Genomic DNA, 15,504 nt, shown 5'->3' on the forward strand with positions numbered 1-15,504 from the left:
AGCCCTACTCAAAATAAAGCTACTTTCAGTGCCTGATAATATTCGCTATCATTTCTCATAATTTCTTCACAGACTTTAGGAAACTGCATTATATAATCAAAACATTTTAAATTCACTAGTTTGCAAATTCTTCTCAATTTAATCCAATTAAACAACCTTCAAACACATCAGTTATTCATAAAAACACACAAAACAGCATCCAATGTAACATTAGCAACTGTTGCATTAGTAACACTAATTTTTAGCAAACCAATTAACATGCAGTATTTAGACACAGTATGTTAATACAGCAACTTGAAGGCTGTTGCAGAGAATGAGCATCTTTAGCAAACACAGTAATAAATTGTTTCTTGTCTCCCCACCTCAGCACTAGTTACCCTAGAGCAGGCAATCCTAAGGCAATTTTTATTCAACCTGGGGATTTATTCCTTCAAGAGCCAGGGTGGCATTCTCTGCAACTCAGCTTCAGAACAAAGAAATAACACAACATTTCAGAATCCACTCTGCTTTTAAAACCAAATAGTTCTGCACTGATTCCCTCAAAAACACCACCAGCATTTTAGATTAAACACTCCTATTTACAGGACTACTAAATTTCATTTTTTTCATCAATTGTAATGATATTAGGTCCCCTTCTAAAGGTGTCTGATTTTAGTTTTTTTTTCAAAAGGACAAATTTACCAATAAGCAAGGGCCTCCACTGAGGAAATTTGACAAATACAATTAAAAACTCCAGAAACATTCTACCATTCATGACTTGGTGAAAAGCAATCAAGACCTAATGAAGTTAGCAAGGACAATTTTGTGAACAAAGTGGTATCATGCCAAATAAAATTCAAGTATGATTTTGAATCAAAATTAATGGTAGGTTTTTTTCTAACTTTCTGAGCAGTTCTGTATATGTAAGAGTTTTGTAACAAAAAAACCCTGCCACAACTCCAAATACAGTATGAGTACCCATAGTGGTATCCACTTTTTAAAATAAAGAAATACAGTCTTTTTTTATTTTCAGGACTTCCTTCTATGTGAAAATGATACTGAGGGTGATATTTAGGTCCCATTATTATCCAAAACTGTACCAAATGCCCCACGGCTACCCCCAACCTTCTTAACACATCCCTACTTTCTTGAAACAGCCATAAAATATACACAGATACATGCATTATTCACACTCTAGAAAAAAAAAGGAATAATTTTAAAATTACTGGTCAAGAAGCAACCAAAAATATTTTAACTTCAACATGCCTGGAAAGTTAATCTTCACAGAAAGTGATTTTTTGGAGCCCAGTAACCGGTATTAACTGGCACTAAACAAATAAAAATTGAACAAAACAGAAGTTACTTCATTTAAGCACAATATTATATAAAGATCTAAGCAGATAAAAATCAACCTATAGGTCATCCCTTTAATTTCCCCATCTCTTATATTTTATTTGATGAGGAAACTGGAATATTCCCTTGTGTTTTGTCCACTATATATATTTTTTTATTTAGTTTTTTCTGCTATCTGTCTGACATTCGCAAGAACAGCCTCAGAACTGTGTTCCTGTTTGCTTCGTAATTGGTCTCACTACTTCTGTTGCACTAAATTTTCTAAATTTTGTCTATTATGTGAGCATATAAAAGAAAATTAAGGAAGGTGTACACAGCACTTTGCATAAAACCCTGGCAGCGAATGTGACTTTAAAAGAGAACTCAACCCCACACATTATGATTAAGTATTTGTGGCATATATCAACCCTGTATTGCTATAGCGACTGTGGCACATGAAGTTTTTCAAGGGCCAAATGCAACCCAGATACAGATAACTGCATGTTGTAACACAGATAGCACTTAAAAATCCAGGAGGAAATCTAGGGAATAATTTATGAAAAAATTAATCTATTAATTTCTTACAGGCTCAAAACACAGAAGAATGAAAAATACAAATAAAACACATGTCAAACAAGTACCTTTGCATAAGGGATGTAGCATATGCAGGTCAGAGCAGCAATAACTGCTTCCTATTAAAAATGTTTCTTTGTTATTATCACATTTACCGGGTCAGATGCTGTCTTTCATTAGGCCTCTTATACAAAGGTGACAATATTAACATTAGAGGTCTAACACAAATAATATTTAAAACATGTTTTTTTTCCCTATATTCTACACAAATTCAGCATTACTTGCTGTAATACCATAGGTTTAAAACCAGAAGAAAAACTAGGAGCAAATAGGCAATGTTGGAAGATTTGAAAGGAGGAAGTTTTACTGCAATAGATCAGTTTAAAAAATTCTTCATTAGACTGATTGTTCTCAGTATTGCAGCCAGTCCTGTTTTATAATATTTGTAATAATGATCTGGACAAGGGGATCGAGTGCCCCCTGAGTAAGTTTGGGGAGGACACCAAGTTGGGTGGGAGTGTTGATCCACTGGAGGGAAGGAAGGACCTACAGAGGGGTAAGCCAATTGTATGGGAGTTGCCAAGGCAAAGTGCCAGGTCCTGCCCTTGGGTAACAACAACCCCAGGCAGCTCCACAGGCTGGGGACAGAGTGGCTGGAAAGATGCCCAGCAAAAAAGCCCTGGGGGTGCTGATTGGCTGCTGTTGAACATGAGCCAGCAGTGCCCAGGTGGCCAAGAAAGCCAGTGGTATCCTGGCCTGTATCAGCAATAGTGTGGCCAGCAAGACCAGGGCAGTGATCAACCCTGTACCTGGCACTGGTGTGGCCACACTGTGAGTGCTGTGTCCAGTTCTGGGCCCCTCACTACAAGATCAACATTGAGGTGATGGAGCGTGTCCAGAGAAGGGCAACAAAGCTGGGGAAGGGTCTGGAGCACAAGTCCGATGAGGAGTGGCTGAGGGAGCTGGGGGTGTTTAGTCTGGAGAAAAGGAGGCTCAGGGGAGATCTTACCACTCTCTACAACAGCCTGAAAGGAGAGTGTAGCCAGGTGGGGAGTGGATTCTTCTCCCAAGAAACAAGTGACAGGACAAGAGGAAACAGCTTCAAGTCACACCACGGGAGCTCTAGATTAGATATTAGGAAAAATTTCCTCACCAAAATTGTTGTCAAGCATTGGAACTAGCTGCCTAATGAAGTGGTAGAGTCTGCATCCCTGGAGGTAAAAATAAGACCCACAAATGTAGCACTTAGGCAAATGTTTTAGTGGTGGACTTAGCAGTGCTGGGTTAATAGTTGGACTTGATGATCTTAAAAGGCTTCTCCAATCGAAATAATTTTATGATTCTGTGCTTTTTCTATGTAGCACGAATATCAGGCATTTTAAGAGAAGCACAAAGCTAGCTCAGGCAGTAGTATGGCACCATGCTGGACAGTGTAAGACAGACTTAGCACAAGAGAGACACACCATAACTTCTGCTGCAAAATTAGTTAGCAAAATGTCATGAAGCATCACATAACGTTTTTCAGTCTCTACAGAGATTGCATTATGTATCATGATATGGTATTAAGGCACAATACACTAAATGTGTATTAAACCACTTGCTTAAGCCACTTCAGAAGCAGCTGTTTAGCTCTTCCACACTGAAACTTTTGCATCTGTATCTAATACATATTCTGTCTCGCTGTGTGAGACTTCATACACTGATACTCTCACATCTATACATGATACAGATTAGAACACCAACACAGCAGAAACTACAGCATGATTGAAAGCAGCATAGCTGCTTGTTGCTGTTAGACAGCCTGCATAGGTGTGAGTTCGCTGGATCTCAGGAAAACACAGAAATCCACGTCCATATGATCTGGGATTTGAGGGGCTGTTAATGAATTTCAGACATAAGACCTCCTAGCAGTGTTTCCCTCACTGCCCCTGAAAACAGACGTTAACTTGAAGGATTTGATTTAACTGCTTATTTTAAAGACCCAGGAAAAAAAAAAACCCAGCCAGGAACCATGTAGTGCCCCAAAACTTTACTACTTAAGTGTAAGGCAGTTCATTCCAGTCATTTGGGACAGCTTCTTTTGGCAGAACAGCTCAGTGACTAGGAGCCCTGGGGTGTCCAAAGGAAAGAACAAGAGACATTTCAGCTTCTCTTCACACTAAAACTAAATGATCCTTCTAAAATGATGGCTGATTAAGCCCTGTCAATCCAGCTTTAAACGGCTACTAAATATAGAGCCTGGGTGATACACATATTTAACAGATGCCCAGTCAATAGCTTACCATTTTATGGTCAATCCTCTACATTTCTTAACAGCTAAGCAGAAGCACGTACAGCTACAAGACTCACACCTGTACATGCGGCAGCAATTTCACCAAACATTGTTTGGAGAAAATTATACTGAAAAACTTTCCTTCCTACTTTTTTTTTAAAAAAAAAAAACAAAAAAACAACCAACCAACCAAACCCCATATAAAAGATCTCAACACAATGTGCAACTCACTTTGTCTTTTGAGGTGTTGAAGAAGATTGGACAATGAATGAACAAAGTCCACTGGTGGTTTAGAGGATCCAGTCTGTGGGGCAGTACTGTCACTAAGCCTTTTCTTTGGCCTGGGCTTTCTGAACCATTTGCTATGATAGCTCAAGTGAGCTCATAAAAAGACATGTTAGTACTCAAGGCCAGGGAAAATAACAGAATTGTTTTGTGACAAGGCTTTCTAACAGTCTAAACATTTTTCCTATGCCCATATACACACGCATCAGAATTTTCATCTCACATCCCATATTGATTAAAATCTCTTCTATTCTCTTGCACTTAAAATTAAAAAAAATCTTCCCCCACCCAGGATGCTGGCTTTTCATTACCATGACTGTTATTGCGCTCTGACCCTTGTAATTAAAAAACCAGACAATCCAAAAAAATACACGTTGTTCAACAAAAGCACCTTGTTATTAAAAAAGTAAAGGCACATCACAGGTCTAAGAACTTCCACGCTGGTATCACAAAGAGCAGCAGCATGGACATACCTGAGGACACATGCTCCCTGGTAGCTGGCTATGTGACAACTGCACTAAGTGATATAGTCTAGTTAGCTAAAGCCAACTAGAAAAAAGCCTAAAAATTCTGAGGAACATGGAAAAACTCAGATAATGAGCGAAGATAATCTTAGAGAGATTCATTTTGTTTTGGACAGTCTGTCAAGGACTTGCTTTATATCCTCCTTCCCTGATAAATCTTAGGAAATTAAAATAGCTTGACTTTTTAGGGCAGCAGATTGCCTATGGAGGCTTCCTGGGCTATGGTTTCTCCATATGGGAAAAGAAAACATCAATGACAGAATCACTTTTAAGGGCCAAAGGTTTCTGGGGGTGTGGGGCTGTTCAGAACATTTTGTGCATAATGATTCTAACTTACAAACAGTTTAAAGATGGGCTAAGCTTTCAATGTCTGTTTATTACTACTTCTTCTCCATTTTTCTGGATTCCTTGTACACCACAGAATGTGTGCAATGTTGGGGGCTGATTTTTTTGGACATGAGGGTCGCTTTTGTTTTCTTGTGCTGTTGGTTTTTTTACAGTTGCTTTATGTCTATACTTCTGAAGTCTTACATGCCCCATGGTAATACCCTGGACAAAGTAAAGCAACACTGATCTGAAGGAGTATTTAGGAGGCAGCTGAATCACAAGGAACCAGCTTATTTCTGAAGCACCTGAAAAGTTCCTCTTCCTATTAATTATAGGACAGCCTGCACAGAGATCAGTTAAGCTCTACTAACTCTATCATCACCTTCCTGATGATTTTCACCAAACATGTCTAGCCACGAAAAATTATTTTTATTGCATACCTGGAAGTTCCCTTGCTCTGCAAACCAAAAGCCAAACAGAACTGCAAAAAAGCTCCACAATTAGAAACTTCTTGAATTCTCTAAAACTATCAATCAACACATTTCATGCATGCCTGAGTTCAGATATGCTTTGCCTCTACCAGTGAATCCTAATCTCCGATGTTTCCTTTACGTCTGTAAGTTCATTATTTCCCCCATATAGGTATTTTAAAAATTATGAGAGGACACAACACCTGGTGCTTCAATGTCATTTGCTTTCCAATTTTCATCTTTGAGAGTTTACACTCAAAATACAGCCTCAAAATTAAGTCATTTCCATGCTTAACATACTGAAGAGAGGAAGAGAAGTGTCAGAACAACAGCTGAGTTCATGAGTTCAAACACTCATGACTGAGTTGCTCATTTTGCTGACAGTTTGGGAAGCAACCCTATATTTACGAAGATCCAGGTTAAAGAAAATTTGGTAGAGAAACAGATAAAACTCTAGGAAGGAAAGCATTCTCTGATAGATTCCTGTCTGATGAATTAAACTAATCATATCTTTTAATACTTTTAGTTTGTTTATCATCTCCCACAAACAATGGAAAAATTGGATTAGATGCATGCTAGAAATTATTTTTGGAGAAAAGCTATTCCACAAGTCCACTAAACAACTCTTACATTGAAAATTAGCTGCTTAGTGAACATGTTTTTTCAATGGCCTGTGTTGAACTTCCAATATAGAGCCAAATTTACTTACAACACCTGTATGGTCTTAGTCCTCTTGTATCCAGTAACAAAGATAATAAAATGGTTAAAAGTTATCCTTTAGTTAGAAGTGATCTTTTATATCCTTAGCTCATTTTCCCCCTCCCCTGGGAGTTTTAAAGTGGATCTCTCAGTAACACATAGACTTAACCACTTGAATGGAGCCCTTTTTGTCTCTTCATATGGATAAATTAATACTCAGTAACTGTGTGTGTGTGGGGGGGGAATGGCAACATGACTAAACAGCATCATACAAGCAGTAAAGGAGTTACGACAATGACAGTGTTTAGAAAGATACTCCAAAATTGTGGTTCCAGCAGATTTGACAGAACCTTCAACTTCTCACAGAATCAGTTTCTCTTGTAACACAAAAGTACTCTAAAAATAAAGTCCTTTAAGTCATAAAATGTTAAGACAGAGGCTTCCTGTGTATCCCATCGGTCAAATATGATACAATTTCCGTCACACAGACATATACTTAAAAAACACAGTAACACATAAGTAATGTAATCTTAGATTAAAAGGCCTAATGAAATCCTCCTGTTATTTTTCTTTCCTTTACTTTGTGAACTTAAATATTGTGTGTGTGCCTGAGGGGACAGGTCTTAAATTTAGCTACAGTTTAGATGCTGCTAACTCTGGCTGATCACTGGGCTTACTGAATGATGTATCTCAAACTGAACAGTTCTAGAGAGCATCTAAAATTAAAAATTACCTTAATCTAAACACTGGATATTTTAACAAGAAACAGCATTTCCACTTTGCAAAGGCAATACCCATGCAAAGAAAAGAATTAATTTCAGAGTCAGTGTTCTCACTTCTGTGTCCACAGACGACTTGATTACACACATGGATATTATTTCGTGTTCCAGTTTATCTGCAATTTGAATATACAGTACTCATGCTTAATGAATTAATTAATTCAGGGCAAGTCTCTACTTGGTTACACATGTTAAAACTCCTCTCACTGTAAAAGCGCACCTACATTATTCAGCCATTCAATTTAAATTAATCATTATTGGGGTAAAAAGTCTGTATTTTAACTAGAGAAATGGAACATTTTTAGTATTTAAGGCATTAAAAATAAAATTCCATAATGCATCTAGCAGTTCATTTAATTGCATGCTTCCTGAAACCACTTTCTCAAATATACCAACATTGTATCCTTATTAATACATTTATGCTAGCAAAGGATTAGATATCCTGATTACTCCAGCAAGATGAACGTTATACCAAAAAAATACAACAGTATTGTTTTCTGTACAGTGATCCTTCAAGAATCAGCAGATTTGTTAGCACCTTCTCCTTCAGCTTCCTGATAAGATCAATTTCCTTTGCAATGAGAAGCAAGTTTAAATTTCAAGAAAGCCACATTCAGTGAAATTAGAAAACTGTATTTTGCTTTCATTCATATACATACCTGATTGGGATGATATAGGAAAACAGGAGGAGGAACCGGAAAAGGTTGCGATACCAAGGGCCTACAAATCCTTGCAAAGTTACCATAACAACTGATAGTGCAACTAAAGCCAAAAACAGGGCTTTGGTCAGTTGATTCAGCTCCAGGTCCAGTAAGCCAACCTGGAGGAAGAAGAATAAATCAAGTTACTCAGGAGTATTTCTTAAAATTATGCTTCTGCAGTGCAAACACTTAGCAATTATTTGCTTTGGTTATTCCTATGTACTAAAAATCCATGCACTTGTAACAATTAACTGAACTTTGATAACTGCATTTTTATTCCTATGCTTGCACATAAAACATGTTCCCTGGTTTTGCGGCAATAATAATTCCCAGAACCAATGTGAACTGTCCCAGCCAAGCCTTTTGAACGCCTTAAAGTCTGACACATCCCTCCTCCATTCCTTGTTCCAGGACAGGAACACAGAAGGGCAAGGAGGAAAGACAGTTACAGAAGAACACACAAGCAGGGACAATTTTCTTCCTTCATGCATGCAGCAAAAATACTGGCACTGGGTATTATATTTGTAGGGAGCTCATTGACTGCTAGAATATCAAAACCCTGTTAGATTCAAGAACGAGCAAGCACATGGGACAGAGCCTGTGACTTCTCACTCATGTGACAAGTGCACTGTGACTTGTCACTGTGCTCTCACCCCACTCCGTAAATCTGAACCAATGTCACAGAAATTATTTTTAATTGTATGAAGCTTTCACTTATCCAATATAATAATAAAAACAACAATCAAGTGGAATATCCATTTTCTAACCAATGTAGTAAAACAGAGCTTCAACTACATGAGTGAAAAGGTATTTGATTTAGAAACATTTTAAGTAAAACATTAGGAGAGGCTATCTTTCACCCACTGTTTCTCATGAAAAAAATATATTTAAGCTATGTAACTAAGACTCTCACCATCTCAATAATGTATGATGTAAGCTAGGGTATTTTTACGCCACTTTTTGGGATGCTCTAGTAGTCAGTAAAATATGTGGGAAAATTATGTCAGGAAGAGTTTCCTAGGCCCCATCACGGATGCCCCTTTTATCTCCAAGTCTTGCCAGTAAGACCAGTAAAACATAACACTTCCTTAGATAACAAACATTCTGCAAAAGAAGCACTTTAAATATAGTTCTTAAAAATTCCAGCAATCTTGCTTACACATGGGCTGTCCCTTCCCTAGAGAACCAGGCAGCTGAAGACCACAGCGGCTGATTTATCAGCTGCATTTAAAAAGCAGCACAACGAGGACAAATATCTTGCAATTTCCGCTGCTTCAACTACTACATAGTTTATGCTTGAATTATTGAGAAAAATAGGTTTTTGGATTAAAATGAAGAAAAATGAAGCCAGGGAAGTAGAGCATGTTTCAAAGCCCAGATCTTTTTGCGTTGACAAAGGCAGCCTAAGTTTCAGGCCTCGCTGAGGATCAGATGAAGTCATTATTCATTCAGTCAGGGAAAAAAGACTCAATTACCTCAACCTAAAGATGCTATCAATGAATGCAAAGTGCATATTTTACTCTATTCATCCAAATCCCATTAAAAAGTGAAAGGAATGATTTAATCTGGCCTTCTAGAGTTGGTCTTTTTTTGTAATAAAATAAAGAATCACTGTCTTGCAATATGCATAAGTACTACCTCACACTTTTTTTTTCCCCTGCATCATGGTAGTGAAAGCCTATCTCTCCCCTCTCCACCCCCATAAAAACCCCACCCCACCCCAGAACAGAAATGAATAAAGAGCTCCTTTGGAAAGAATGCCACTTTTTGGACAGAAACATTAAATTTAGTCCACTGCACACTGATATGTAGCTAACTCAAAGCATTAATACCTTTCTAATTGATGAAGACAGATGTGAATTTAAGTTTGGAATCCAACAAAAATGTGTTTAGAGAGGTATCATAACAATGAAAAAGTTGATGCTTTGCTACTGATAATGCCACTGTTTTTAATACAGATCATGCTATTGGCCAGAGTAAATTTTGATATTATTTTTTACTATAGAAAGTGAAGGCAATTGCAAAATCCTACTTAAGAAGGCACACAAAGTTTTAATAGAAATGCATTCTCCATTTCCCAAAATTTAGTTACTCCAATGTACTAGAAGATACTTAATTAGTTTAATTCTGTGCTTTCCACTTAAACAATTTCTGCAGTCGACTAATGAAACACTGTTGAACTATCCAGATAAATTTCATGTAGAAATTCACTAACATTCTCTAAAATTCATCTAAATATTGGAAAAGTGGATAAACTTCATTTTAACTATACTGTGATTGTATCAAAGCATTTGTAAAATATGCCATCTTATGAAAGCTATTCCTTTTCTTTGGAAAATAGTAATAGAAATAGATGAATAGAAGAATTAAGAATTGGAGTAATTTTCTACATTTATTGTTATTTCCTATATTAGTAAAACAAATTTTCTTCTACTTGTCATAATATTTGTTCTATTTGAAACAACTTAACAAAATTAAATACACCACTGGAAATTTTAATCTCCAAGGGAAAATTTGTACATAATGTCTAAGAAAACCACAATAGTTTTGCAAGGGGGCTGCTCTACGATAATGAAAATGAACACAATAATTGCCTGTATAATTTAAAATGCTACTAATGGCAACAACCACAAATCCATTTAGCTCCTCTTAATTTATGCACAGAGTTTTAAATAGCTAATGGTTCTCAATAAAGTAATGGCTTATATCATCAATTGTCTACTTGCATGGTAAAAAAGCTGACAAGTTTTTAAAATACTTCATTTTTGAATGAGGGAATGACTCAAAGTCTACACTTCACATTTTAGACCACAAGGTATAATTAATTACCTTATGAGAAAAATCTTAATTTAATTAAAAAGTTGAAAACGACAAGAATTTTTACAGTTACTGAAGTACAACCTGAACAACAATATTGCTGTTGCTGCCCTAGATGCTTAACTTTTAGGAAAGGTTATATTCTGGAGCTATTATTGTAGCAATAGAACAATTCTTTTAACACTATAAAATGTATATTACTTTGAAAATGAGAACTTTTAAAATGCTAGAATACTGAAATGAAAAATTTGATAATTAAATGTTACAAAATGGCAAAGATTTCTCAAAATAGTCTTGTGCAGCCATTTTTATTCAATTACACTTTAAAGTGCAGGAGAAATAATTGCTCATGAATAGCCTTTAAGTGCCCTACTTTAATACTATTGAAGTACTAAGGCACAGTGTTAGGACAGACTTCCCCCTGCAACCAAATTCCTCCACAAAGGTAATTATATTTCAGTAATCAGCCTGGTTCTGCACTGCCAAACACTACATTGACTACAATGAAATTTCATGGTATGCATGTTGAGATGGGCTTGGGTTTTAATTTGCACCACAAACATAAAAATTTTCTTTCCTATTCTTAATACATACTCTGAACTTAATTTATTAAGCCTTGAATACTAGTATATGATGTATTTTTCCATTAATTGTATCCTACACTTAGCTGTAAAAGGTATTTAACAGTAAATATTTAAAAATACTAAAATTCAAATAATACATCTTTCAGTTGCAGGTTGATAAAAACAAGGTCTGCCTAACAAAAATGATTAGTAGCTTTCCATCATTTATAAAAAAAATTATATAGATTATACTATATAGTCAGCTGCATTTATCCAAACCCCCATGACTTTCTTCAATAATCTGTTAAACCCTCCCTAGTCCCTAGGAATAATAGATTACTAATCTGTGGTTAAAGGCTAAATAAAGAGACACATCCTTACCTATCTACCTTAATCTTTGACACTAAAACCACAAAGAGCAACTTTGGAATCTGTAAGTGTTTCTTCTTTCATAAGTCTCCTAATTCCTATGATTCAAAGTCTTGACTGCTCAGCAATCCAGGTAACCACATTAGGATAAGATAATATATGAATCAAAACAAGCAAATTCAGGTTTAGCAAGCATCGTGCCTTAATTCACTGTACTCAAGCAGTGGTCTGCACAAATATGTTTCTCTACAAACCTGACTAGATTAATGTCAAACCTACCAAATCTTGCATACAGTATGGTACACTGTTTAATCAATATTTTTCTCATTCTTTTAACCAGCAGATTCAAAGGTGGGAAAAGCAAAGAAAACACAAAAGTACATAAAGTGGCCATTTAGTTAAAAAAGTCACCTGTCCGTGCTTTTTCTGATATCAATTTTCAAACATCTTAATTACTGGTTTAGCTGCAAGAGCACCAATGAAACCTTGAAAACATTTTCTGAAGCACTTAGAACCTTTTACAGGTTTTATTCATTTCAGAATTGACCAATAATTAAGGGGGAGGACTGGTCTACTTAAGTTCATAAAACTGAAATAAACTTTACTTATTTAGTCCACTCCACTGGACTTATACAGAAGTGATTACCAAAAAACATTTAATTTGATTCCAGTAACATTTTCTGTCTTTCCTTTAGCAAAAAAAAATTTCATCCTTCATGCAACCGAACCTTTGAGCAAACTGAAATATTTGGTATCATGTTAATACTGCAGGTTTATGGAACTGAATTACATAATTTCTACACTGATTTCAACAAATAATTTTAGATATTTATTGTTAATTGTATCCCCAAAGAAACTAATTACAATTACTTGTCTGTATTCTTACATAAATCAGTCCATCTCCTATGCATAGGCATTGAAAACAGCAGAAATTTTAAAACTCAAGAAGAAATACATGGTCACTTTCCAATGAAAGAGATGCTCAAGTACATGTTTTGTAGTGTTTTGATGCATACTCAAAACCAGAGGTTTAAATGCTCTTAAAAGCAGAATACTTTTATTATGTTCTGAGATTACCCTTCTGACTTGCCTGGCTTTACCTTAACACACTATTCATACATGCATATTTATGTGTTTTGAAATAAACTAATCATTTTAGAAGCAGAATTCCCTTTTGTAGATACCAATACCTATAATGCTAAAAGAAAAAAAAAAAAAAAGAGGACTCAAACAGTTCTTTTTCTCTCTGCCTCATTTATTCATCCATTTTATATTGTTGCTTTTTCCAGACTCAACATCATCTGAGTTTAGATACTCAAATTGAAGCTCGAGAGTCCTCTCCAGGATTTTAGAGGTGCTTAGCCCTCTCTAGTTGTCTACTGTAATAAAAACTGTAAGTGAGCCATTTCCACAACTGCACTTCAGTAGGGCTCAGTTGGTTGAAGTAAGGCACTTGTTTTGTCAAATGCTAGTCACAGATTTCATAACCTTCCCAAGTGTGTCTTCTTTTTCAATTGTATCCTGGTTTTCCTAAAGGCAAACGATTTACTCTATTTGTAGTAGACCATTCTGTTTCAAGTGATCCTAATGAGAGAAACTGAACACGACTCATTCTTAATATCCTGCTGACTATAAATCTGGGTTTCATTAACACTTTCGCGGTTTGGTAAACTACACCACTGTCTCTAAATATTGCTCAATCTGATGTTTGTTCTTCACGCAGAGCAATGAAGCCAAGCCGTGGATATTTGGCTTTTGCTCCCGTTTGCCCGAAGAGGGAAGGGGAGGCTGGGGCGGGCAGCGCTGCCGTGCGCGCTTTGGTCAGCAGAGGGCGGCCGCGCCCGCCTGTGCCGCACGGAGCCGCCCGCGCCGCCTCCCACCGCGTTCCGCTAGAAACGCTCAGAGTTAATTACTCGGCTTTGACACTTCGGAGTGTGTACTCAGACTATTCTATTTCCTCCTTAGCAAAAAGTTACACTTCATACACCTCTATACAGTCACAGTCTGGCACCTTAAGGCAGCACTACTCAGATGCTGTGCGACCATATGTTCTCTGACTTCGCTACGTATTTGTCACAAACGGGAATGATTAAAACGTGTACGGAGCACATTAAATCGAAAAAGTTAACAGCCCCTTAAATTCTGGTATCCATACAGGGACTGCGCTGTATTACAAACATACTCTCCTAGTAGAAGCTACCAGTTGTAAACATTTTCTCAAGACCACCCATCAATTTAGAATAATTGCTTCAATAATCTAAGATAACTAGTCATATCAGAAACTTCAACAACCAAAAGCATTCGCACAGTGAAACTTTAATTCATTGTTTTTTCTTTTTTTTCAATTTAAAACAATCTAGGTACACAGCACAGAAGACATTTAGAGTTTCTAAGCACTCCCAATCCTCCTTATATCCAATCAATATTGCTAAGACATGGAATTCTCAGGGGCGGGGGAAGAGCAGGATTTAAAGGTGCTCGATTTTACACTGAAACACTGTCTTCAGATTTGTATTTCATAGGTAGCTTTTACATATGCTTGTTATATCTTCCTTAAGCTCAGCCATCATCAGCTTCAACTCAAGACTTTTCTAAGGATGCTATAACGTAATCAGGTCTTTCAAGGGTCAGAATACAGAATAAGCAGCTTTACACATTACACACTATTATTGAAACACTGTCAATGGAGATGGCATTTTTTCAGATCTGAGTAGACTAAAAAATCATGATTTACTCTCTCACAGATTAAGATAATTAGCTGTACCAAAATAACTGCAAAACTAGCACAGGGAGAACTGGTTCCAAAGCTTTTATTGTGTAGAATTTGTGGAAAAAAAAAAAAAAGAAGAGTAAAAAATTGAGATATATGTAAAAAAAATAAATAGCTCAGTAACAGGTACAACTTCCTTCAAGAAAAAACAATTACAAAGGGGACCTAACAAATTGACAGCTAGTTCTTCCATTTGCGTAAATTTAGGGAATTATAATATACCTACACTTCAGAGCATGTGGCTGACTGGTCTAAAAAACTTTTTCATACAGAAAACTGCACAAATGTTGTATTGTCATGGTAGGGACTGAATTTGTGGGTTTTATATATGGCACACTATGTTTAATAATATTTCATAAACGGTATGGGAACCTTACAGCTTTTTCAAAGACATCTTTGAAATTGAATATTGGAAAATGTATACCTAAAGAAATCCAACATTTCCTTACTCCACATTAAAAAGAAGGTGTTAGTAACTCAGCTCCTCAGAGACTATCTAGATTAAGCTATTAGAAGAGATTATTACATTTTGTAACCAGTTTAATCTCACAAAGGGCTAGGGTAAGAGAGGTCAGAGCTAAGGTTATCAAAACACATAGCAATTTTTCATTAAGAATATAATTAAATGAATGAAGCCAAGAACCCAGAAAGTTTAAGCTTAAAGTTCCACAACTTTATTTTATCCCATACGAAAGCAAGTTTAAAGACAGTTTAAAGGGTATGTTTTCCTTCCGTCTTACTCAAGCTTAAATTGAGAGGTGCATGTGAAAATGTCTTTCCATGTAAATTACATATATTTTATTACACGTTGATATTTTAAAGGTTAATGAAAGTTAGAAAAAAACTTCAGTGAGAAACAGTGATACATTAAGTTGGTGCTTATGTCATAGAAGTAGACGGAAATCAGAGCTGCAACCTTTCTTACATGGAAATGTAAATAAAGTAATACAGTAGATACAATACATAGATTATTAAAGTGACTGAGGCAACTTTATGAAGATGGATTAGCCAATAAATGCAAGAGAATGAATAAAAACTCTCGAA

General features: G+C 36.2%; 1 protein-coding gene across 3 annotated transcripts in view; it reads right to left on the reverse strand.

Annotated features, from left to right (window-relative positions):
- Positions 1–15,504, reverse strand: part of ATP9B (ATPase phospholipid transporting 9B (putative)) — a 154,474-nt gene that overhangs the window by 41,382 nt on the left and 97,588 nt on the right. For all 3 annotated transcript variants that reach the window (XM_082288844.1, XM_082288843.1, XM_082288842.1), the window contains exon 12: positions 7,900–8,060. In XM_082288844.1, coding sequence (XP_082144970.1) covers positions 7,900–8,060 — 161 coding nt within the window. The remainder of the gene's footprint in view (positions 1–7,899; positions 8,061–15,504) is intronic.

The sequence above is a fragment of the Coloeus monedula genome (genome assembly GCF_965178545.1).
Source record: "Coloeus monedula genome assembly, chromosome: 1".
NCBI classification, from domain to species: Eukaryota; Metazoa; Chordata; class Aves; order Passeriformes; family Corvidae; genus Coloeus; species Coloeus monedula.